This window comes from Thamnophis elegans, chromosome 1, assembly GCF_009769535.1.
Source record: "Thamnophis elegans isolate rThaEle1 chromosome 1, rThaEle1.pri, whole genome shotgun sequence".
Lineage (NCBI taxonomy): Eukaryota > Metazoa > Chordata > Lepidosauria > Squamata > Colubridae > Thamnophis > Thamnophis elegans.
Window position 1 is genome coordinate 73,518,362 of NC_045541.1, and position 26,904 is coordinate 73,545,265.

Below are 26,904 nucleotides of genomic sequence, written 5' to 3' on the forward strand. Positions count from 1 at the left end.
CCACTGGGACTTGAGCACCTCCATGAACATTTCTGGCATGGGAATCTCCTCCTTGGCCACGGGGGTCTATGGAAGGGCCCCTTCTTCTTTTTACTCTTACTAGTGCCAGATGCCTCAGCTACAGGCTTAGGATCCGGTGGGGGATCCAGATCTGCTGTGGCCGATGCCTTGCGAAGCAAGGAACTGAATAAGGAAGGGGGAAAGAGGCCCGCTACGGTGGACTCATCCTCTGCCTGGGGATCTTCATCCACTGAAAACCCCACCTCCTTCAATTCTCCCTCCTCCAGGTCGGAAGCCTCGCTAGCTGTGGATGGAGAGGGAGACCTGGCTTCCCTGGCAGCTGAAGTGCTGGGGCGTTCCTGATGCCCCCTGGGAGGCTCCTGTGGGGCCCTGCTCCTGGAGCTCTGAGGCTGCTGGTTTAAACTAGAGGCCATTACCTGGGCCAAAGCCCTAGCCAGCATGTCCTGGAAGCTGTTGGTGAGATCAGGCAGGGCAGGCTGGAGCTCTGGAGGCTGGGGATATTCCCTGGGATCAGGGGATAGAGGAGCCAAAGGAGGCCTGGCTGGACTAGTAGCCCTGTGCCCAAAGGGGTTTGCTCTCAACTCCGCTGGGGGAACAGGCAAAAGGGGGGGCGAGAGGGAGCTGTGCCCTCTATGGGAGCCCCTTGGTGAGGCTGGAGATACTGCCCAGGCCTCAACCCGGGCTGGAGGCCTGCGGGGGGGATCGTGATCTGGAGGGGGAAGGGCTGATGGTCACTCTGAACTCCCTGGCCAAGGCCCTGGTCGTTCTGGCCTACTTCCTGGGTGCTGCCTTCTTGGGGACCCTGGCCTTGTGCCTCCTCAATGGGGATCTCCCCCTGGGAACTGGGGAAATGCCCCTGGAGGTCCCCTCGTCCGGGTCTGCACCCCCTGGGGGTTTGGACCTGGCCTCCCTGCTCCTGGTCACCTCCGCCATTACTCACAGTTACGATGCTCCCCACCACCTCCTTCTGCAGCCAGCAGTAGCTTCGGATTCGAACTACTGGGGTTTGGATCTGCCTCCTTGCTCTTCTGCCGCTGGACTGCGGCCTAAGCTGCCAGCAGGCACTGCCTTGGAGTACCCCCGGATCACTGGCGGGATAGATCTTAAAGGAAGCCTCTTTCGGCTTCCTGGTGCCTGTGAGCGCTTTCGGCGTCTGTAGGAGAACGCCGATCACACGCTCACCCACGTGCTCCAAAATGGCGATGGCAAGATGGCGACTGCCGATTGCAGTCCGGGCTCGCAGCTGTGGAGCGCAGGAACAATCTGCGATGGATCCTCAGGTCTCGCAGGTCCTCTTTGGCTCTTCCGGAGGCCGCACGGCCGCTCTTATCACCCCTGCAGTTCTGAGGCTTCCACCCCTCTTACGTGACCGGTCGGCAAGCACGGGGCTTGAATCAGCGGCGCGGAGCACAGCAGAGGAGTGGTGAGACAAATACAAGATCTCTAAAGGTAATCCTTTGTTGCTGTCAGAGGAGGACCATAGGTTGTGGCCTCAAAAAATTACCTCAGTCTCCTAGGCAAGAGGGCTGGGTTAATACCCATTGGTTACTCCTCCCACACCTTCTCTTCGGAAACTGTATAAGAACAAGTGCTTCAATAATGAAGGTTGTCAGAATTCCAATGCTAGCTACATGTTAGCTTTCTGCACCTGGTTGCCAAATAAACTTTTCCTGTATCCTGAGAAGTCTAAGCCTATCATTTTCTGCAACAATGGGGGCCTAGTAATGTAACAGGACACCTGTTTAAGGTAAGTAACCAGACGTCACGCTTTCGGCGGGACAGTCCCAATTTTTCACAATTTGTCCCGCATCCCGCGGCGTTTTTAAAAAGTCCTGAATGCACGACGCAGTCCTCTCCCCTGGCACCCCACTAATTAAAGCACTTTCTTTCGCCCGCAGCAGAGCTCAGGCAGGCGAAAGGAAGTGCTTAGTCATTGGGGTGCGTGCCAGGAGGAGAGGAGAGATTCCTCCCAGCATACACCCCACTGATTAAAGCGCTTTCTTTCGCCCGCAGAGCTCAGGCGGGCAAAAGGAAGTGCTTTAGTCAGTGGGGTGTGTGCCAGGACAGGAGAGATTCCTCCTAGCATGCATCCCACTGATTAAAGCACTTTCTTTCGCCCACAGCAGAGCTCAAGTAGGCAAAAGAAAGTGCTTTAGTCAGTGGGGTGCATGCCAGGAGGAGAGGAGAGATTCCTCCAAGCACGCACTCCACTGATTAAAGCGCTTTCTTTCGCACACAGCAGAGCTCAGGCGGACGAAATAAAGTGCTTTAGTCAGTGGGGTGCGTGGCAGGAGGACAGGAGAGATTCCTCCCAGCATGCACCCCACTGATTATAGCGCTTTCTTTCTTTCCGTGCCGTTGAAGTTGAAGCTTTGAAGTCCACAAGTCTTAAAAGTTCCCAGGTTTGGACACCCTTGCCTTAAACGATCTTCCCGGGCAAGGAACGGGATTTATTTCGATAGGCTTGTCTCAGCAATGAGCAAAGGATCGAGTTCCTTTGTCGGCATCGACCCTTTAAAAGAGCTACCGAGCATTTTTAGCACCATTTCAAGTTTAGGAGGCGGGAACTGCGGTGAAGGATGGTAAGACGTTAGGATCCAGCTGCTTCTCCCACTGCAGTGAAAGCAAAAATGGAGGGCCTGGCTCCGTTCTTTTTCTTAGTCTGATATTTATGGACTTGTACATGATGAATTGTGAACTCCTAGCAACTTGCAGTGCCCTTGGATTCTTAGAAGGGGACACCTACCATAAAGAACCAGACTGTATAGAGAGTGTGAAAGATTTATTCCGCTATCTGCGCCATGAAGATGAGACCCGAGATATTCGGCAACAGCTGGGAGCAGCTCAGATTCTACAAAATGACCTCATCCCTATTAGGAGAGGAGAGATTCCTCCCAGCACGCAACCCACTGATTAAAGCGCTTTCATATAGACCAAATTTTTAATGAAGAAAACCCCCTCCCCAGTCAATGGTGTCCCGCTTTACCAATGTTAAAATCTGGTCACCTTAGTTTAAGACCACCCAAGGCCTCCCTAACCTACTGAGATACCTCATGCTGCACGTAATTGTCTGTTTCCCCCATTTGCTGCACCAGGTCACTTACCTTGCAAAGATCTCACAAGCTGTCTCCTCTCCAACCTCTCTGCCACATGAGATCACAACACTCAGAAGCTTCCAGACTTGGCTCACAAAGAGTTTGGAAGTAATGGGATGCTTTTAGGTAGTGAAATCTGCTTCCAAGCACTTCGACAAGCCATTGTAAAAAGTCCTTTTTGGCCGAATGTAGCATGTAAGGGACAAACTTGAGGAGGCCTTTCCTGATGAGAAAGAAGGTCCAGAGGGAGGCACACACCCCTCCAGAGCTCTGATTTCATGTGCAAAGACCTGCTCCAAAACCTTGCTGCCAAAAATGGAGCTTCGGAGCTCTGTTTTTGGTAGCAAAATGCTGGAGGAGGCCTTTGCACATGAAAACAGAGCTTACCAATCTGGAGCTCCATTTTTGGGTGCAAAGGCCTCCTCCAACAGTTTGCCAGCAAAAACAACAGCTTGAGGAAAGGCTTTTTCTGGAGAAAATGGAGAGAAAAGCTATTCTGAAAAGCTGAGGAGCCAGCCACTGTCTGAAAAACGCTGAAAAATATCCAAGGCAAAAAAAGAAAAAAAGGAAGAAGGAATTAAAAATAGGAACGGAGAAATAACATTTCCCCAATTGTTCGCAGCTTAAGCAACTTTGGGAAAATGGGAAAGTTCCTGCTTTCTCTGTAGTTGAGAGTCAACGTCCTTTTAATTTGATCAGCTGGGAGGCTGCTCTCCCCTGTTTTTTAGCTTGGAGAGCTTCCTGCAAACTCCTGCATCAATCACCATTCCCTCACTAACATTCTTTCTAGCTCGGTTAGAAAAGAAGACCATGTGACTACCACTTAAAAAAAATCATTCAGACCTTCCAACTTTGCCATCTCTCTCTTCCCCCCACTGATTTTTTTTTTTAAAAAATGGTAGTCACATGGTCTTTTGCTGCCTGCATGCAGGAGAATGGAGCTGGAAAGCAGGTTAGTGAGGAAATGGTGGTTGCTTTGGACTGGTGTGGAAGTGGGGATTTTGCATTATGATTGTTCATAAGTAAGTAGGAGCCAGTAAAAAGGAATGGAAAAATCCTTATCTGTGGATCAGCTTTTCTCAGTCTTGGCAAGTTTAAGATGGGTGAACTTCATGCTGCCTGGGGAATTCTGGGAATTCTGGGAAGTCCATACACCTTACAATTGCCAAATTGAGAAGCATGAGTCTACACTAGAGTTTAGGATTTTCCATTCCTGTTTTATTTTGGTGCAGTTAAATATATCAGTTATGGTTTCCCTAACAAATAGTAATTAAAGTGATGTGAACCATTACTGGACTTTTTGTGAGAAACTGAAATTTAAAGTTGATCTGTCCTTTGATGATTAGATATGGGATTATGGAAATAATGTAGACAAATGTTAATCTTAGAGCAAGAGTTTGATATATTACTTATATTTGTACCAAAGAAACTTGGAAGTCATTCTTTTTCAGTTTTCCTCTTTCTTTCTTACACTTTCACTCTTTTTCTTTCCTGAGCCTTTTCTTTTTTCAAATCTGTTTTTTATTTGTTTATCTCTTAGCTTTGTATTTTTTGATGTATGAAGGATCAAATATTCAGCCATTATAATTCTACATTCCTTATTTATAGAAATCATATGAAAATTTATAATGAAATCCACTGAGAACCATCTCATATAAGGAAGGCTCTGAGTCCCTATAATAAAAAAGTGTTTTTCAATAGAAGAGAATATTTGTAGCTCAGGGTTGAACTGTGGAGTTCTTGTTGCTCTCTGAGCTTGATAGTTTTCTTGTAGCTGTTTCATTACTAAACTAGGTAACATCATCGGTATTAGAAGGGAGTGGAGTTTGCTCTTATTTTCATATATTAGTTGCTTCCCCCTGTCAGCTTTGATCAGTTGCTTCGCAAACAGTGCCAGGTCTCTAACCTGATGCAGAGAAGGGCTATTATGCATCCCTTCCTGAAATGTTATTTAAAATACAGAGTTTCCCAGCATTCCTTTAGGAACCTTCAACATGCAAACTGTGGTTATCATCCTAAAATGAATCCCCCATCCTAAAATTGCCAGAAAGGAGAAGAGGTTTACTAGGACAAGGCTGCCATGAAGAGGAAGGCAGAGATAGTCTTTGACTTATGACTACAATTTAGAGCCGAGGTAGCGCAGAGGTTAAATGCAGCACTGCAGGCTACTTCAGCTGACTGCAGTTCTGCAGTTTGACTGTTCAAATCTCACCGGCTCAGGGTTGACTCAGCCTTCCATCCTTCCGAGGTGGGTAAAATGAGGACCCGGATTGTTGGGGGCAATATGCTGACTCTATAAACCGCTTAGAGATGGCTGAAAGCCCTATGAAGCGGTATATAAGTCTAACTGCTATTGCTATTGCTATTGCTAATTGAGCCCAAAATTTTGGTCACTAAGCAAGACTGTTGTTAAGTGAGCTTCACCACATTTTACCCAATCCATGACATCTCCTGGTGAGTGACATCAAGTTGGCCACACCCATCTAGCTACATGACCGCCAAGCCATGCATACAAAATAGGCCATGCCCACAGAATAGGTAGTAAAAAATTTGAAACCCACCCCTGCTTCTGATTCTAGAGTCTCCAAAACAAGGGAAATTGCTTAAATTGTGTGTGTGTGCGCACGCACGCATGCATGCGCACTAAGCCTCCAGGCCATCTTTTCTTTTTGGGACTTCAGGCCTACCACACTTTCTATTATTCTACTATGCATTTTCCATTGTGGGAAAATGGGAGGGGGAATTATACGGAGTTGGGTGATATTTAGCCATAATAACATTCTTTATGAAAGTCAAGGTGATCTTTTGCCTCTGCACCTGGCCAGAACTGGATGGGTAGAAGCTGCCAGTATGGTAGTGAAAGATTGGACCATGTGATAGACTTGTAGGTATGTGGACAGGATCTTGAACTTTCAACTGAGTGGGAAAACCTGGAAGCTTTCAGATTTGGGTTTTCCCAGATGTGCCAACCCTCTTAATAAATTGGAACTTTGAGGAATCCTTTGTCTTGGACTCTGATTTATTTTTGGATGCTATTTGAAACCCTAACAGTGTGTGTATTTCTCAGGAATACTGGAATAACAGAGTTGAAATTGACCTCTGAGGTCTTCTAGTCCAACCCCCTACTCAGGCAGGAAAACTGAGGATGGCAAAATTTGAGTGCCTGGGAAAGGTGTCAGAATAACAGAATAACACTTAGAAGGGGACTTTGGGCGCCCCTCAATGTGAATGATGTCAGGTTGGCCATGCCCACTCAGTCACAACAAAAGCCACCCATGCCCATTGAATCCCACCACTGGCTGAAGGCAATTGACAACTGGCAGATGATCTAAATGTATTCTACTGTTGATTTAAGAAAAGACCACTGTCAATTATTGCTATCTCTCCATCTCAGATACACCAACAACAGCCAAATCATCCTATGCCTCATTCCATCCCTCTGGGCCCCCACCTCTAGTCATCCTTTAAAAAGAGGTGCAATGTCTATTTCACAGACAAAAGTCTAGAAAAGCACGCGGCCTAGACAGACCCAAACTCCTTCTTGCTTGAAAATCTGTGCTGATCAACTAGCCTCATCTTCCACCTAGATGTTTAATAGATCAATGGAGATGTGTTACGTCCCTTCTTGCTTCAAACACTCTACTATCATCTTGGTGCCCAAGAAACTCTCCATCGGGGAGCTGAATAACTATAGATTGTTGCTCTGACATCTGTAGTTATGAAAACCTTTGAAAAGTTAGTGTTGGCACATCTGTAAACCATTACGTATTTGCTGCTAGGCCTCTTGCAATTTGCCTATTGCTCAAATAGATTAGCTGATCTACATGTTACACATCTTGAATCCACAAAGACCTATATAAGGGTCCTTTTGTAGACTTCAGCTCGGCATTCAACACCATCATTCCTGAAATCCTTGTCTACAAACTGACTTAATTAGTTGTGCCTGAACATAGTTGCAGATGGATGATAAGCTTTCTAACAGATAGCAAGAAGCAAGTGAAGCTAAGCAAAATCACATCAGTTACCTGTACAATTAGCATAGGTGTCCCCCAGGGCTGTGTGCTCTCTACACTACTCTTTTCTCTCTATACCAATGACTGCATCTCAAAGGATCCCTCTCTTAAAGTACTGAAGTTTGCAGATAATACAGCAGTGATTGGTCTTATTCTAGATGATGACGAATCTGCATATAGATGGGAAGTTGAAGAACTGGCCCTGTGGTGCAGCTGGAATAATCTTGATCTGTACACATTCAAAAGTGTAGAGATGGTAGTAGATTTTAAGAGAAGCCCTCCTGTTCTACCAATTGCTACAATTTTAGTCAACACAGTATCAGCAGTAGATTCTAGAGTTTCCGGGTTCTATAATCTGCCAGGAAACATTAGAACCATTATTAAAAGGGCACAATGAAAAATGTTCATCAATTTAGAAAGCTCAGATTGCCCAATGATTTGCTGATACAGTTCTACAGAGGAATAATTAAGTCTGTCATTTGTTCCTTGATAACTGTCTGGTTTGGCACAGCAACCAAACAGGACAGGTACAGATTTCAACAGAGAGTTAGGACTGCAGGAAAAAAAAGTTGCAACCAACCTGCCTTCCACTGAGGACCTGTATGCTGCACAAACCAGAAAGAGGCTGAGAAAATATTTACAGACCCCTCATATGATGGACACAAACTGTTCTCCTCTCAAGATGCTGCTATAGGGCACTGCTTGCCCAAATATCTAGACACAAAGATAGTTTCTTCCCCCATGTCATCACTGTGCTAAATACTTAACTCCTACAGCACTTATGCCTAAAGATATATATTCACATAGTAGTCTGAATTGCTATTATCCTTGTCATCTTTTCATCTTTCTCATCCTCTCATCTTTCTCACTTTTCATCTTTCCTACTACCTTCTTCTATTGGTATATTATGATTTGTCAATTGTCTTTGTATCTTATGATTTATGATCAATGACTTATCACTTTGTCGTTTGTATGTACACTGAGAGTTTATGCACCAGAGATAAATTCTTTGTGTGTCCAATCACACTTGGCCAATAAAGAATTCTATTCTATCCTGTTCTGTTGTAGTCTATTTCCTGCCTCTGGTTAAGAAATTCCAGTGAAAGTACTGCACCCTTCCTTGAGTTTTCCAAACTGTGTTTCCTCTCTCTGAGTGTCAATTATAACTCAGTTCCATGGTAGGCTTCGGGAACTCCTAGTTAAGCATCTTCTGTTGTTGACCAAGAGATATTGATGAGAGACTGCTGTAACAATATATTTAGTTTAATACACAAACTTCTAATCTTATGTAGTGGTTTCATTATCAATAACATCTAAAATAAAATACTAGCACTTTCTTACCGCAGGACTTCTAAGTTTCTCAGTTTCATCAGTGCTTCAAAGAAGTCTTCCACATTTCTTTCATCGAAACTTTCATCACTAAAAAGGAATGACATTTTTGTTTCAGACTTTTACTTCAGTGTTTCCAGTTACTCTACTTTGTAAATATATTACATTTGAAAGGTAATCATGTGATTGTGTTACTTATAACCCCCTATCCATGCTCTCCCCAAAGTGGTCATTAAATAAAGCACAGGGTGAGCCACGTGCTTAATGGGAGGTCCTGGGTGGATTAGTGCAGGTTCTGCCACGGGCCTTGTAAAATCACTCCTGAGGCAACCCCAGGCTCTTATTCCCTCCCCTCAGGCTCCTCATAGACCTTAGGCCTGCTTCCCAACCTTCCAAATCCCATATACTCCACCCCATCTGTCATCACCAATTGCTCACTTATATTTGTAGATCTCTTTCTAAAAGCTCTGGAGATCACATTGAGATCTCCACAGCTCCACAGTGCTCCATAGCGTCAGCATTCCAACTAACTCCTCATAACATTCCAGAACTCCAAAACAAAGTCCATCAAAGTAAGAATTCATTGATGAAGTCATATTGGCTCATCTGGGGAAAACCTGAATCTGAAATATTGCGTGTTCCTCCACCCATACTAAAACTCACATCCTGCCCTGTTCAGTGACATTCACATCACATGGCCCAATCAACCCCCTATCTCAACTGCCGCCAAACTTTGGTCACTCCTCTCCAGGTGCAAGCAGTCCGGCCTTGATCTCATGAAAGAATGTTGTTACTATTTACTCCCTTCACTATACCCCCGTTCCCACTGTGGCAGCCCTGTAAGATGTATCTAGGGTTGACACGTAGAGCACATTGGAGAAGAAGAGCAAACTGTTCTGTTCCAAGGCTGTGTGCTTCACGTCTGGAAGCAGGTGCCATTTTCAGACTGACTTCAATGAATTTTGGCCACTGCAAAATGGTTCTCACTTCTGAGAGTGGGCCATGGAGTTTAGGGATGGACCAGCTTGCTCTTCTTCTCCAATGTGAACTGTGAAATGCTATAAAGACTGTGGAGCTCTCTGGACATGGCACTGAAGAGCAAGCTGCTCCATTGCTAACCTACATGGCCTCCTTTCAGAATTGAGCACCATTCTGGACTGGCCACTATTCAATTGGCCACTCTGAAAATGGTGGCTATAGCTGGGATCATGCCACATGGCTAGTGAACAGCATGATTTTACCTCCTTCCCTAATCCAAGTTGTGGACCTTCAGAGTGCTTCAAAAGGTTATGGAGGCTATGGTTGATGAGAGGTGAGAAGAAGGGTGTGGGATCTAGTGGGGTGGGAAGCAGGCCCCAAATCTGTGGGACCTGGTGTGGAGGATGGGGAGTTAGGTAGGGGTGCCACTGCAGCATTCCTGCAATTACCATATTTTCTGGAGTACAAGACGCTCTGAAGTATAAGACACACCAAACTTTTTGGAAGGAAAACAAGGGGGGAAAATCTGCCTCTGCCTCCCAGCAATTTGCCTCCTTGCAACAATCAGCAAACAGTACAGACAATATACACTGTTTGTGGTGTTACATTACTTGTACAGATGCTTTTAAAATTGATGTTGCTTTCTGGAAGTATACATTATTCTCTGCTATTTAAATGAAGATACAATAGCACTGGGACTCTTCAGTTCGAGCATTTATTTTTAAAAGCTTCTTCATTTTGTTAAGTTGTCTAGAACAATAAAGCAGTCTTTAAACAAAAGTCTTTGAACATTCTATAGGCATTTATAGTTATTGACGTACCTCCTTGCAGCAAACAGTTTGATTAGCACAAGAAAAAAAACCCTGCCTCTGCCTCACAGCAATTTGCTTGGTGTAACAAAGAGCAAGTTTCACTTTCAGTTTCAGCAGGGGCCTCCCGATCATCAGCTGTTTCATGCTGCAGCGATTGCTATAGTATATTGCCGCCACGCAAGCTCCATTTTCCCCGTTTGCTGCAAGGAGGTAAATTGCTAGGAGGCAGAGACCAAAGGGTGGGGGCCAGTGGATGGATGGGGCTACATTCAGTGTATAAGACATACCCAAATTTTCACCTTCTTTTATGGGGGGGAGGGGGGAAGGTACATCTTATACTCTGAAAAATACAGTAGTTGTAAGGCCAAATGACTGCAGGGATGTTGCAGCATCCATAACTTCAGAACTGAATTGTAAGTAACTTTTGGGGATCCATCTTAACTTTAAACAATGTATCATAAGTCAAAGACCAAACAACCTATCATAAGTCAAGAACTTCCTGTATGTATACAGCATCTCTTGAAGGAATTGACATTTGAAGTGGCATCCTGAGTACAAAGAAAAGAAATAATATTTCAGGAATCTCTAAGTGCAACAACACACTGTATTAAGCACAGTCTGAGCAGAACATGAGCTCAGTCCTGTGGCTAAAGCAGAAGAGTGAAACCTGGAAAAAGAGCTCTTCAGCAACTTCATTTCCAACGGGTAACAAGCAGCTACAAAGTTCAATGTGGAAATTATTCTTGTTCCCTTCTATTGGAGAAAAAAAACCTACATTGAAGCCAATCTTCACAAGAATGAAATAATTTTTTAAAACTGTGAAACCATAAATTTGTAAAAGAGGGGCCTTAAATGTTAATCCTGCAGTTTATTCAGTATAACAATTTTCTCAACAAGACTAGAAAACGAGCCCTTTATCAATTCAGTGCTGAAGCAGAGAAAATATTCTCCCAGGAATTGTCTTCAAGTCACACCACTGGGAGAAATTCATTTCCTTTCTCAATCTACTCCTCTTATTTGAAATGAAAAATGAGATAAGGTTTGAATTAAAATCTCAGATAAAACTATATAGTCAATCAATTTTTTAAAAAAATGACAATTTCAAAATGACCTTGTTTAAGGGAGGAGCTAAAGAAGTTTCCAATTATTACAGAAGCACCTTTTTATCTGCCATGTAAGAGGGAAAGTTTTACATGCAATGAAACTTTCAAATGGAACATTTGAGAGTGTTGAATTAGCCTTTTTAATTAAAGAGAGAAATACCCTGAGCTTTGCTATGGCCCAGTGAACTTCAAATTTCTTTAAAGACTGTCAGGAATGGGCTCTGCATAAAATAATCAAGTTTTTTTTAAATAATTTGTTTATTTAAATTAGTTTAAAACAATTTGTTTATTTAAAATTTCTACAGCCTCTAGATCTCCATAGCAATTGCCTCTCTGATTTTGAGCTGAAATAAATACTTTCTGGTGATATCATTATCAGGCTGTTTAAGTTTGAGCAGGGTTGATTGGTATTGGCCTCACAAAAGGACAACTGCTCATTTTAAATCATTCTCCCATCCCACCTAGCCCAAGCTATCTCTTCATTCAATTAGAATAGAATTGGAAGGGACCTTGGAGGTCTTCTAGTCCAGCCCCCTGCTCAACCAGGAGAACGTATACTATTTCAGACAAGTGTTTGCTCAGTCTCTTCTTAAAAACCTCCAGTGCTGAAGCACCCACAATTTCTGAAGGCAAGATGTTCCACTAATTGTTCTCACTGTTAGGAAGTTTCCCCTGAATTGCAGGTTGCTTCTCTCCTTGATTAGTTTCCATCCATTGTGTCTTGTACTGCCTTCTGGTGCTTTTTAAAATAAGTTGACCTCCTCTTCTTTGTGGCAACCTTTCAAATACTGGAATACTGCTTCACTTCTCAGATAATACTTATCTTCACTTCTAAGGACTGAAAGCCATCTTTAACTTAGCTTCCCAAGTGACATTTTTCTGGTCTATTATTATATTTGAGACAATAAGTTATAGCATAGTGGTGACAGGATCATAAACTGAATGAAATGTTCAACAGACTTTCAACATACTTACTCATCTCCTATAAAACCAATACCGCCAATCCTGAGACCCTTTAAATTCTGGCAGTGTTGTATACAATAGCTGAGGTTCATCAATTCCATTTCAGACATGCAGGAAACATTTATTTCAGTGATATCACATACTGCGTTTTTTATAAAATTATCATCTTGTGTCTCATACAAATAACTAAACATTTCTTTATGAAATTGCTTTCCCTCCTCTTTTAGATTATTTTTCACCCAGTCTAACATGGATTCTTTATACTTAGGAAAAATTTTCCATCCAAGTTTTTTTTTCAACTGCCTCATTTTTTCCCCTTCATTTAAAAAACCAAGGAGGAAGCGAAATACTACTGCAAAATTAGTACTAAAAGATCTATGTGTTTGTAATAATGTCTGCAAATTTTTATTCAGATTTTGAGAATGCTGCTCATCTCCTTCTTCTAGGACATAAAACAGAGCAGCAAAAAACTCCTGGAAGCTTAAATGAATGAAGCTGTAGGTTTGAATACAATCAATGTCCTCTTTGAAGATGCTCTGATTCAGAAAAAGGGGGAGGGAGTTTCCCTGATCTAAAATGTGCTTCTTGACTTCTTCCTCCATAAATAGTATTTGCTGTTTCCTGATTCCTTCTTCAGCCAAAGAGCATAAGCCTTTCACATTGGTTTGGACATCCTGTTTGGATTCTTTATGGTGATATTTTAACAAACTGGAGAGATACAGCATATAGATTGCAGTGAGAGTATATGATGTCTTCTGAAGATCTTTGCCTCTCTCCATCTCCTGTTTCATCACTGTGCAGATGATCCAGCTCACAAGGGGAATGACACACATGGTGAAAAGTGTATCATTTTGTTCAACAAATCTGAGAACTTGAGTTGCTTGGTCTTTATTTTCAAAAAAATTGTAGAAATATTCTTCTCTTTCCTCTGTAGAAAATCCCAGTATCTCAAAATAACCTGGGCGCTCTAAACATTGATGGAGTTTCTCCAAAGCAGTTGGTCTTGTTGTGATTATGAGAGAGGATTTAGGAAAAAGCTTTTTTTGAAATAAACTGCTCAAAAGAATTCTCACCGGCTTCTTCTCCCAGGGATCAAAGCAAAAGGAATCTTTGGACTGATCAAAGGAATGCCTTAATTCATCAAACCCATCAATTATGAACAGAAGCTTTTCTTCATTCTTCAGTATGTTTTGAATGACATTTTTCAATGAGTGACCCTTGCGCCATCCTTCTGAAATTATATCTGCAATGCTACTCTCCTCTGTCTCTGCATGGAGATTCATCTTTCTACAGCAAATATAGAAAACATAATCAAATTTGTCCTGGTAAAGATGTTGAGAAGCCCAATCAAACATGATTTTTTTGACCATTATGGTTTTTCCAATTCCTGCAGCTCCTTGTAGTACAACAACTTGTGGAATTAATCCATGTTTATCAGGGTTAAATAATGTTTCAATGCTGGTTGAAGACGCATAATGTTTCCTTCCCATAGCCAGAATTTCATGTTCTCTCTCCTCTTTAGATGGGTGATAATCTAGGATCATTAGCTTTGAGTATCTCTCATTCAAGAGCACATATTCACCAGGAACAGCATTAGGATCTTTCATTGTTTCAAATTTGTTTTTAATGTAGTTTCTGAATTCTAAAGAAAGAATGAATAAAATTAGAAGTGTGAAAAATAAGGCTTGCACAAGACACTTAAGTGTTTTGTCTGTGTATCTTCTCCTTGAAGCCATCCCCATCCACCCTCTAGATTAATGTGTTGAAGGAAGATGTAGGATACTTTGTTAGTTGGCTTGTCAGAATTGATATGAATAGGCAAATACTTGTTAATCAGTACATTAAATATTTATCATTTTTAAACTCTTTTTATTCCACACAACATTTCTCAAATGATTGCATCAAATACTAGCAGGTTATATAAGGTTCTTTCTTTCGATTTTGATAGATGGATATTTTTAAATATTATCCCCCTTGGATATAGTAAATATTCTCAGAATGCGTGTAATTCCCAGCATACTTCATATTTAGGGTGGATTGTGTTTTTATTCACAAAGAGAAAACACACACACACACACACACACACATACAAACACACATACATGCGAGATGATGGATTTTCCACAATGAAATATGTTGTTCAGTAAATTTCTATGCTGTTCTTTAATTCAAACTGTCTATTTCTACATATCCTTTTCAACATATCTTTAAAAAGATGCAATTGTTATTAAAATATGAGGTTTTGATTTCCCAAATTCTGAATTATACAACTATGCATATGTACTGATGATACCAAATTTGGAACAATTTCATTCAGCATAAATTCTCTCTCCTAAGTCCTCTCTCTCTCATGTATGTGTGCATGTGTGTGTGACATGCATACATACATAGATACCATGTTTCCCCGAAAATACGACCTGTCCTGAAACTAAAGCCTTGCACCATTTTTCGCATGGGCAAAAATATAAGCCCACCCCTGAAAATAAGCCCCCTGGACAATCCCCCCCTCCGGCGAGGCAGAACACCCCTCGCCAACCTAGCAGTATCCCAAAGGCACCCAGCCGCGGGAACAAGGTGGGGGGCAAAGGCACTCGTGTTTCTTGGTGCTTTTGGGGTACCGCTAGGTCAGTCAGTGGCACTGTGCCGAGCTGAAGAGGCAGGGTTGCTGAGCAGCTGCTCTCTTGCGAGCAGGATCCCGAAGAGCCGGGCACAGCCTCAGGGTTGAATGGCTGTGTTCCATTGTAGCAGCAGCAACACAGCAGCCATGAGGTGGCCACACTTGTGAGCAGTCACCCGGCAACCCCCCTTTCCAGCTGGACACAGCGCCGCTGACCAATCTAGTGGTACCCAGAAGGCACCAAGCAATGCGAGCGCCTGTTTGCAGCCGTCCACTTCCCGCGGCTCGGCGCCTTCGGAATGCCCCTAGGTGAGTGAATGGAGCTCTGCATGGCTGGAGAGGGGGGTTATGCGAGTGGCTTTTCCACTCCTCGCTCACGTGACTCACAGGATCACAATGCCCTTGGCAATCTCTGCAAAGCCAGGGCATCTCTGCTGCTGGCGCCGCCCACCACTTGGTTTTTTTTTCTGCTTTCAAAGCATGGAGGATGGATGCTGCTCTGGGAGTACGCTCTATGGTTATAGGCTGCAGAGCATAAAAACATAGAGCGTATTCCCAGAGCAGCATCCGTCCTCCTTAGTGGCTTCCAAAGCAAAAACAATAAGCCCTCCCCTTTAATAAACACAAGGCCATATTTCGTGGGTCAAAAAAAGATAAGACCCTGTCGTATTTTCGGGGAAACATGGTACATACATACATACATGCATGCATATATGGCATTTTAGTTACTTAGATTGACACTGCCTTCAGAATATAATAGATTACTAGATAATCCATATCACTATTACATCAAGCTCAATATCATGATATATCATATCCAGAAATTTGCATTTTGATTCCTTTTCATATGTTAAATCAATGTAATGTAATAATCAGGATGTCAGGTCCCTGTCAGAATGCTGCACTTCTGAAAAGTGGGGGGGGGGGGGCTTTGTGGGTTGAAAGTTTGGCATGTTTTGTTTTTGATGTAACTGCTTGGAGTTTTGAGGGGAGGGAGAAAGGGCCATCTGCACAGGCTGCCTCTCAGCCGGTTCCAGCCTGGTATTCCAAGTCATAGTGGTCCTAGGACAACCTCTTCTCACCATCCAGCTTCGGAGTTTTAAAAACACTTTTGCAGCATTTTAATGGCTACTGATGGACATGGAGCATTGGGGTGGGGGTTGACGTGGCACGACAAAACCGCGCTACGCAAAATAGCGGAGATTAAATCCCGTCGCTAAAGCCGCGACGTCATCACCGCGCGTCATCACCGCTGAGACAACAGCGCGGCGACAGAAGGGCGTTCTACATGCTTCGTTCTTTGCCTCCAAAGGTAGCCCTCCTCCTCCAGCTGACAGGGGCAGCGGGCACAGGGCAAAGCTTGCTGCCCAGCAGCAGCAGCCCGCGGGAAGGGTCCAGCTCAGCCACGGGGAGCAGCAGGAAGCCCGTGGGGGGCCTGAGCGGAGACGCCGGTGGCGGCGGAGGATGCGGCAGCGGTGGCGGCTGAGGCTCTCCCGGGGCCGGCGAAGCGGGCTTGCCCGGCGGAGGCAGGCCGCCCTCTTCTTCCTCAGCAACATCTCCTTGGACAGGCGGCCACCGCCGCCGGGCAAGCCCGCTTCGCCGGCCCCGGGAGAGCCTCAGCCGCCACTGCTGCCGTATCCTCCGCCGCCCCGCTCGGGCCCCCTGCGGGCTTCCTGCTGCCCCCCGCGGCTGAGCTGGACCCTTCCCGCGGGCTGCTGCTGCTGGGCAGCCCGCTTTGCCCCGTGCCCGCTTCCGCTGTCAGCTGGAGGAGGAGGGCTACCTTTGGAGACAAAGAACGAAGCATGTAGAACGCCCTTCTGTCGCCGCGCTGTTGTCGCTGCGGTAGGGTCGTTTTTTTCTTAGCACTTCGGACGCCGTGGATTTGCCTCCGCGCTTATGTCGGCGCGGATAAGGGCATCACGGTTTTGTGGTGGAACCGGGGTTGATGGGAATAGTTAGCATAATGGTTCATGCATGAATTTCAGACTTCCCCTAACTTCTTTGCAATCACTACTTTTTAGTAAAAGTTCCTTTTCAAATGCAAACTGTTTCAAGAGATTTGCTTTCTTGAGAAGGTAGCTGAGGCAGGTTCTTACATTAGGTGGAGTCTGCAAAGTGGTCAACCCAGAGAGGCCCCTTCCCTACCATGGGGACTGTACAACACAAAGCAATGATCAAGAAGAAACTGAATTCTGGGGCAAAGCCTCTGCCAAGCCTCAATCAGGCACAAACTCTGCCAGATGGACAGAGGAAGCTGCCAGCCTAGGAGACTCAGCCAAGACTAGATGGCCCATAAGTGTTGGGAAGAAGGACAACTGGGAAAGAAGGACAGAGGGAGTGACCTTTACCCAAAGCAATCACCAGCAGAGATGCAGAGAGGAGCTGGATGATGAGTAGGAGGAAGGGATGAACCCGACAATGCTCACCTCCTCATGAAGCAAGCCATGGGATACATGTTGGATGCATTTCAAAACTTGAAGGCATGGGAGACCCTAACTCGCATGTCAGGGGCAATGGATGTCAGAACCAGCCAGGGGAGAGAGAGGGGGAAAACTCAGCCCTGGATACCATAGTATCAGTGACAGCCACCATGGTAGGAGCAGCAGCAATAACAGTGGGGACCTCACGGCTAGATGCAGGAGCAGGAAATGCCCCAAGACTGGGAGATGGTGCAGTTCCCCAGGTATGAAGTCTTCCCCTGGGCATGAAATTCGATGCACCCTCAACAATTGGGTTTTTTCCTAGTTCAGGTTCATTCAAGAATATGGTAACAAAATCCCTATCAAGGGAGCTAAAGTCAGAGTCCTCATTCTGTCACTAGAAGGGACTGCAGCCAGGTCAATTATAACTCTACACAATGCCAATGCCTCTGAGCTGCGGAACTTCAATCGATTCATGACTGCCCTGAGATGGTGATTTGAAGACTGGAAAGCCAGAGCCCACATAAGAAATGTAAGGCAAGAGTGCAGACCAGCAGTAGAATACACAGAGGAATTTCAGGACCTGACCTGTCACTTCAACTAGCTGGAGGTCATCCACATGATTTGCTTCAGAGATGGGCTGAATGATGACCTGCATATCATATATGTCACCTCCACAACTGGTGTGGGTGGTGGAAATTGACCAAAACCAAACAACTATCGTAGCAGCAAGGCATGGAAGAGGTTTCTCCTGGAGAGAAAGAGGGAGGCCACCAAACCCCAAGCCCAGCCATAGTACTCCTCTGTTTCAGAAAAGAAGGCCATCAAGCAGCAGAGAGCTGAGCAAGCCACCCTATCAAGAAAGGGGAACAAGCACTGGGAGGTTAAGTGGTGAGACCACAATCCTGCACAAAGGAGATGGCCCTCAAAGGTTTGGAGGTCGTGGAGTTTACTTCCTCCCCCAAACAAGAGGAGAGAACTCTGACTCCACCAAAGGAAGACCAGGGACTATCTGACAGTGATTTGGATGACAACCCCTTGATAAGTGACCTCACGACACCTGTAACTATGCCCATAGAATTACACCTCTCAGGAAATAGTCAGAAAACCTCATTGAGAGCTCTTCTAGACTCAGGGTGCATCAGGTGCTTAGTAAGCCCAGTTCTGGTGGAGAAAATGGGGATTCACCTAAGGAGGCTAAAAACCCCAATTGCAATTTGCCCTCTGGACATTTTAGTAGCTGGGGTCATTCTTGCCACGTTTGCCACTGAACACTTAGTGATGTAGATGGGTGCCCACTCAGAGACTAAAACTTCATAGTCTCCCTGAAGATGGAGAGGCCTCTGGCCTCTGGTCAATATGCGGACGATACGCAATTATATCTGTCCGCCCCGTGCCAACTCAATGAAGCGGTGGACGTGATGAACCAGGGTCTGGAGGCCGTTAAGAACTGGATGAGCACTAACAAACTGGTACTCAACCCGGACAAGACCGAGTGGCTGTTGTGTTTCCCTCCCAACAATTTGGCTAATGTTCCATCTATCAGGCTGGGGGGTCAAATTTTATACCCCTCAGATAGGGTTCGTAACTTAGGAGTCCTCCTGGATCCACAGCTGACTCTCGATCATCATCTGTCGGCTGTGACCAGGGGGGCATTTGCCAGTTACGACCCTACCTGAATCGGGAGGCTCTCACAACAGTCACTCGAGCCCTTGTGATCTCTAGGCTGGAATACTGCAATGTGCTCTACATGGGGCTGCCCTTGAAGTGCATCCGGCGACTGCAGTTAGTTCAGAATGCGTCCGCGCAAGTGATAGTGGGCGCACCGCGGTTCGCCCACATAACACCCATCCTCCGCGAGCTGCACTGGCTACCTGTTGATCTCCGGGTGCGCTTCAGGGTGCTGTTGACCATCTTTAAAGCCCTTCATGGTAGTGGATCTGAGTACTTGAGAGACCGCCTTCTGCCGATTACCTCCCTCCGACCGATAAGATCGCACAGACTGGGCCTCCTCCGAATCCCATCCGCCAGTCAATGTTGACTGGCGACTACACGGAGGAGAGCCTTTTCTGTTGCAGCTCCGACCTGTGGAACGATCTCCCCGTCGAGATACGCACCCTCACCACTGTCCAGGCCTTCCGCGCAGCCCTCAAGACCTGGCTCTCCCAACAGGCCTGGGGATAAGTCTCTAATTTGCCCCACCCGAGTGTTGAATGTTGAATGCAAGTTGTGTTTTTATTACTTTATTTTGTTTACATATTGTTTATTTTGAATTGCACCCCCTCCCTAATGATTGTAAGCTGCCCTGAGTCCCCTCAGGGAAAAGGGCGGCCTATAAATCCTAATACAATACTCCAAAAAAAAATACTGGTACTAGCCTTGATTGAAACTGTGGAACCAACACGTGGACTGGAGGGGTTACTGAAATTCTCACCAGGCAGCAAGCCCCAGTACAATTGAGAATGTGAGACTGAGAGAGTTCTTCACCGAGAGGTGGGAGCTGCAATGCAAGGGAAATCTTTCCCAGCCATCCCAAGGGAGTATCAGGACCTGAGGGAGTTGTTTAGTGAAATGAGGTTGGACGAACTTCTCCATCATCAGCCTACAGACTGTGCCATCAACTTTCTCACAGAGGCTCAGTTGTTGAATCCAAAGCTCTACACAATGACTCCCAGGGAATTAGATGAGCTCCCTGCATTCATTCACAAAAACCTAGCTCAGCGTTTCATCCAACCAGTCAGACACAGAGTGGATGCTCCAGTCCCATTAAGGGAAAAAGGACTGATCTTTGTGCCTCTGTGTTTTATTACAGAGGGCTGAACATGGTCTGTGTGGAAAATATGCACCCCTTTCCCTCATGAAGGATATGTTGACCCATTTGGCAAAGGGAATTTTTTTTTATAAAGTTGGACTTGTGGGAGGCTTACTACCACATTAGAATCAGAGGAGGAGATGAGTGGAAAATTGCTTTCAACTGCCCACTGAGCTGTTTCCAGTTTCGGGTGCTCCCCTTTGGACTACAAGGGGTGTCCACAGTATTCATGCAGCTGATAAATGAAGTCCTGCATGAGCACCTGTATAAAGAGGTGTTGGGTTATCTAGATAACATTTTAATTTGCACAGAAATGAAAGCTGAGCATGTGAAACTAGTCAGAGCTGTCCTCCAGAAACTTTGTGCTGCTAGGTTGCATGTCAAACTATCCAAATGTGAGTTTCATCAGAATAAGACTATTTATGCTACCAAATTTCCCCTGAAGAAATCAAAATGGATCTGGAGAAAGTGTGGATAGTGCTGGAATGGGTACCATCCCATACCAGGAAGCAACTACAGAGCGTCCTAGGATTCACTAATTTCTATAGACAATTCATTCTTTCTTTTGTGCAAATTGCCCTCCCCATTACAAACTTACTGAAGACAAAGGTGGGGGGGACCGAAACCCAGCCAACCACTGAAATAGACTATGGAGTGCCAGATGGCATTTGAAAAACTCAAACAGCTTTTCTCTTTCAAACCAAACCTGAAGCACCTGGATCCTGACAAGCCATTTATCATCCAGACAGGCACCAGTGATGTAGCGGTAGGAGCTGTTCTGAGTCAAGAAAATGAGCAGGGACAGTTACAGCACTGTGCCTACACATGCAAGAAACTGACTGAAACTGAACAGTGCTGGTCCATATGGGAGGAGGAAGCCTATACAGTTATCTGCGCACTGCTTTTTGGAGGCATTTTTTTGGAGTAAAATTCCTTTCCAGGTATGGACTGATCACAAAAACTTGGAAGCCTTAAAGACCTCTTGGAAGTTCTCCTCTGAACAGGTGCAATGGGCCCAGTACTTTCAGAGATTCAATTTTATCCTATGCTATTTGCCAGAAGGAAAAAACTTCCTTACTAACACTTTGTCAAGAATGCCTCAGTACAATAGCTCTAAGGTGGAAGTAGTCAAACCTTTGATCCCATTGCTGCAGCTGGCTGACCAAATAACCATGAGAACACAGGGAAAAGGAAAACCTCCTGTGGATGGACCATAGCAGCTGCTTTTAAGGCCACTCTAAAGGATGACACAAAAATGTTTGTCCCATTCAGGGTGGACTAGCTTGGGTAGTTGCCAAGCCTTATGTGCTTGCCAGTCAGAAACAAATGTACCATGATGCCAAACAGGTGGGACATATTGCGTTTGTTAAATCTTTACACCTCATAAAAAAACAATTTTGGTGGATTTCCATCAAAAAAGACATTGAAAGTTATTTTCTCTCACTCTCTCACCCTACCTCTTGGTGGCAGCACCAGCCATGCTCTCCACGGTGGCTTGCAGCTGATTTGAGGCACACAGACTGATCGCTTTGGGCACCTCCTTCCCTCTACCTCCTGCCGCAGTTGGCCTCTGTGTGATCACTGCCTCCTGTGTGCATGGAGGGGAGCAGGGTGCCTGGCTGGGCCTTGTGATGAAAGAAAAGACCTCCCTGAAAATAATCTCACGTTTTAGGGCCCAAAAGAAAATAAGACCAGGTCTTATTTTCAGGGAAACACAGTAGCTGATGCAGTCTAACAGCATCTAGTTGAAAATAATCTTTTCTACCTGAGCAGACAGGAAACCACCCTAATAGCAGAGGAACAAAAGATCAACTTCTAATTGACAAAATGATTTTGGAAAACTGCAAGGAAAGGGAGACCAACCTGAACAAAGTATGGATTGAGTAGAAAAAGTACTTCAACTCTCTGCCACATGACTGGATAATCAAGTGCTTAGAAATAACAGGAGGCAGTAGAAACACCAGAAGCTTGGTACAAAGACCGATGGCACAATGGAAGACACAGTTGCAGGTCAATAGTGAGAGACCAGGAGAGGTTAATATCAAGAGAGGAATATTTCAAGGAGATTCACTGTCACTGCTACTATTTGTCATTGCAGTGTTTCCTCTCTCAACAATACTGAATAACTCAGGCCATGGCTAAGAAACATCTATTCTCCCACCTCCTTTACATGGACGATCTGAAGCTGCATGGAAAAACTCAGTTTAAAAGAGAATCGCTGCTCAACACTGTCTGTATATACAGCCAAGAAATTGCAATGGAATTTGGATTGGACAAATGTGACACACTCACTATCAAACAAAGAAAAATAGTGAAAATTGAAGGAATCAAGATGCCCCATGAAGAGTCTGGATGAAGATGATTAATACAAATACCTGAGTATCCTTCAAACTGATAACATCAAGCACATTGAAGTCAAGAAAAGGATTAGAGAGAGTGTGAAGAAGATCTCAAAGTCCAAATTCAATGGAGGAAATACCATCAAGGCAATCAGCATCTGGGCAATTCCAGTCATTAGATAAACACCTGGAATAGTAAACTGGACTCAAGCAGAACTAAAAGCAATGAATAGGAAGACCAGGAAAATAATGACAATGAATCATCCTCATAGCAACATTGACAGACTCCACCTACCAAGACAAATAGATGGGAGTGGATGGTTGCAAATATATCAGATGGTTGAAGAACACAAAATGGCTTTGGAAGAATATGTGAAGGACAATGAAGAAGATGCACTGAAGTTAGTATGCCAAGAAGGCTGACTACTGGAAAGACCAAACTGGTCTACAAGAAAGACCAAAACAGAATACAGAACAGAATGGAAGCATGGGAAGACAAACCACTATACGGCCATTACATTAAAAAAAAATAGCAGGGAAAGCAGATAATAACAAAACCTGACCTTTGCTAATTTCTAAGATCAGGAAAGTTGAAGAAAGAGACAAAAAGAAGATTGCCCAGACTGACTACGAGCAGTAGCATGACAAAGTAGCAACAAGGGTGAATTGGAAGATCTGCAGGAAATATCATTTGCCTGTAAGCAAGAACTGGCGAGATCATAAAACAGATAAAATCATAGAAAATGAAGAAGTTAAATTGCTCTGGGATTTTAGAATTTAAATAGAGAGGCACCTGCCATATAACACCCCAGATTGTCGATAGGAAAGACAAAAAAGTCTGGCTAGTGGATGTGACAGTCCCTGAAGACAGAAGAATAGAAGAGAAAGAATGGGAGAAGATAACAAAATACAAAGACCTACAAATAGAAATAGAATGACTGTGGCAAAGGCAAGCAAGGTTAGTACCAATAGTAATAGGTGTCTTAGATGAAATCCCAAAACAACTAGAGCACCACTTGAACATCATTGGCATCGACAAAGGGCCATCAGTCAATTGCAAAAGGCAGCTTTACTGGGAGCAACTTTCATCCTGTGACAATATCTATAACACCATCAAATATCCATATCTACCTATCCCAGGTTCTTGGGAAGATCTCGATAGGTAGACAAAAATGCCAAATCCAGTCTGAAAATCTGGCTGACAATGCAATGAATCCAGGAGTGGGTTTCAAATTTTTTTACTACTGGTTCAGTGGGCATGGCTAGGTGGGGGGGGGAGCATGTGACTGAGTGGCCAACTTGATATAAATCATGCACATGCCCACTCAGTCACATGCCCCCCACTTAGCGATGCCCATCTAACTGGGCAAAAATTTCTGTTTTGCCAGCTCGCAGGCTGGCAAAGATATCTCACTTTCACTACCACCGCAACTGCTTCTACTTCAGCACTGAACAGTCCATGACCTCCCCCTACAAACTGATGCCACAGGAGGGCAGGAAAGACAGTTTTGGGACAGACCTTCCCTCCCCCTCCAGAGGGAGGAGGCGGGCTGGTTTGAGCATAGGCGGGCAGTTTATGTTCAGTGCCTCCTTCACTTGAGGGGATGGGCACAGCAAGACACATGTCATAGCAGAACCTGCACCGCCTGCCTGGGTGAAGACAGTGTGCGGGAGGGTGCAAATTCTCTCCCCCTCCCCCTCTCATGGTTGGTCAGTCCGGCATGCACGAGGCAGAAAACTCCTGGGCACTGATCCCTATCAGAAAAGAGAGAGAGCACTGGGCAGGAGCCACAGGAGGAGGAGGGCGGTGGCTCTTCTTCTTCTTCTTTGCCTCTGCCCAGAGAAGGATGCTCCCGGAACAAGGAGACCAAGAGAAGGAGGCTCAAGGTGGCTCTCCACCCTAACCTAGAGGCAGCCAGGGATTGCTCTCGCCCTCAGACAACAGCTCCACCTCCTCAAGCCTGGCAAGGAAGCCCGCTCCTCCCACTCTTCCATCAGATCTCAGATCTCCTGAGCGAACTCTTCCATCCTCAGCTGTTGTGAAGAAGCGGTGACTCTGATTGCACCATGCCTGCTTCATTCTCTTTGAGAGCCGTTTTGCATCTTGTTTACAAAACAGATCTCAAAGAGAATGAAGCAGGCGTGGTGCACCCAGAGCCACAGGTTCTTCGCAACAGCCAAGGACCTCTTCTGCTTGGAGCTCCAGGTGGCTGGCGATAGAGTGGGGATCCCAATTACATTTGTATAGAAAAGGAATCAATAACCATTGCCATTTATGAGATATAACAGGAATCATATCTCATTTAAAAATACATTTTTGAAAAGTCTTAATATTATTATATTTGGAACAGAGGTTATTATATGCTTCAGACAGATTTGGGTTTTAATTTTTGGTGATGGCTATATTCTTTGACTATTTCATGGAAATTGTGGCTAGAAAACAAAAATGGATTCTCTCTGCCAGTCTTAGCAGTAGGAGACTTTTTGTTTAAGATTGCAAAGGAACATTTATGGCCTCAATTAGCCATTGGAGAGAAGACTTCATGTTACACTTACAAATTCTGAATGAATTGTGTACTAACAGAAATTATCCATGGACAATTATAATATAATACTAGAAACCTCTACATTGTTGGGTAATCGTTTTAAATATTTCCTTATCTAAGCAGAAAAATGACAAGGGAGAGCAAAAAAACCCAATGGGGCTAAACTTCCTGCCGGCTTCCCCACTGAGTTTCCTTTGGGAAGCTGGCAGGAAGTATTGGAATCCTCCCTCCCTCCCTTTCTTTTTCATGGTCAGCAGCACTACAAAACCTCCTGGAGTTTTCCCCATTCACAATACTTTGCATAGATGGGGAACGAGGAAAGGAAATGCTCATGCTGAATTAATTTTAAACATAATTCAATGACACTTTGAATGATTCGTGCCTTACCTGATAAATCTGGAAGTTGGTGAGCATCAACATCTGCAACAAAAGATGGATTAGAATTAGTGAAATACACATAAAATGGGTAAGTCATAGAGTACTTTAAAAAAAATGCATGGGTTTATAACTTCTATGAATGTCTAGCAATATCACTTAGACTTATATACTGTTTCACAGTGTTTTATAAGTGTCTTTAAGTGATTTAAAGAGTCAACATATTGCCCACAACAATCTGGGTCATCATTTTACTGACCTTGGGACAAACAGGGACTTTGTGGGGTCCCTGAGATCAGCAAGATGTAGTCTTCCTGTTCACTGTCTCTTCAGGATGGTTTAGGTCCGATTGGACCACCCAGCGGAAAAAGTATTGGCAGCGGTCTCGGAGCATCGAGACCACACGTCCGTACTGTTGGGAGGTTGGCTCCTCCTCCCAGGCATTAGAGTCTTAAAGCTTACTGAGATTTCTTGCCACCACTAAGTCTCCTCTGCAAACTCGGTGCCCCCATTTCTTCACAGGACATCTCAACACTGGACATTCACTTCAGGATTACTTGCTGCAGGTGCTGGATGGACAGCTGGGTGAGTTAGCAGGTGAGTGAGCAAATGGGCTGTCAGAGGAGAATAACAATGGGAGGGCACTGGATGGAGAGCAGGCATGAGGGCAAGCAAGCGGGCTGTCAGAGGGTGGCAGCGGTAGGTTGGCTCTGCCCTGAACACTGAACTGGAGGTTCAGCTGCTGCAGAGGAAGGGGTGAGGGTGGGGAGGAAGTGGCAGGTGGGGGCTTCCTATTTTGACACTCACCACTGGTGCCTCTGACCTTGGGCTATGGTAGTTGGGGAGCAACTGAACAGATATTCAGAGGGCAGATAGCAGCAGCACTGAGTGGGGTACTTCCCATTTTGATCCTCTTACCACTGCTGTTGCCTCTGCAAATTGGTTCTGGACCGAATGGGCAGCTTGGCTGTGGTGGTGAGCGGGCAGTGGGCTTCTGCCACTCTGCAAGTTTTTAAAGTGCCACTGCCCTGCCAGTTTCTTTCTATGCTGCAGCTTTTCGAGTTGTTGTTTTTTTACAGCGACACACCTCTGCACCTCTGCACATTTTTTAAAGCACTGTGGCTCTGCCATTTTTGCTATGCTATGGCTCTGCAAGACTTTTTTAAGAACTGCTGCCACATTGCAAGGGTTTTTTGTATATGGATGGAAGTGTTGTAAATAAAATCTGGCAGAGCTTTGGCACTAAAAAACTCTCAGAGCCACAGCATGGGGAAAAAATGGCAGAGCCGCAGAGCTTTAAAAACAAACCTTGCAGAATGGAAGATGCCCCACCACTGCCCACATCCCACCACATCCAATTTGCCCTTTTGGATTGAGACCCAGAGGCAATGGAGATGGTTGAGGGGGGTCAAAATAGGAAAGCCCCTGCCTACCTCTGCCTTCCAACCACTGCCCCATCCCCTCCTGCAGCTGAACTGCTG

The 26,904-nt window shown here is 44.9% G+C and overlaps 1 protein-coding gene across 1 annotated transcript in view; it reads right to left on the reverse strand.

The window, feature by feature from the left end:
- The window catches only part of LOC116505409 (NACHT, LRR and PYD domains-containing protein 3-like), a 69,168-nt gene that overhangs the window by 13,870 nt on the left and 28,394 nt on the right, over positions 1-26,904 (reverse strand). The window contains exons 3-6 of the mRNA XM_032212633.1: positions 25,436-25,468; positions 12,352-13,956; positions 10,805-10,833; positions 8,471-8,577 (exon numbers count right to left, since the gene is read on the reverse strand). Coding sequence (XP_032068524.1) covers positions 8,471-8,577; positions 10,805-10,833; positions 12,352-13,956; positions 25,436-25,468 — 1,774 coding nt within the window. The remainder of the gene's footprint in view (positions 1-8,470; positions 8,578-10,804; positions 10,834-12,351; positions 13,957-25,435; positions 25,469-26,904) is intronic.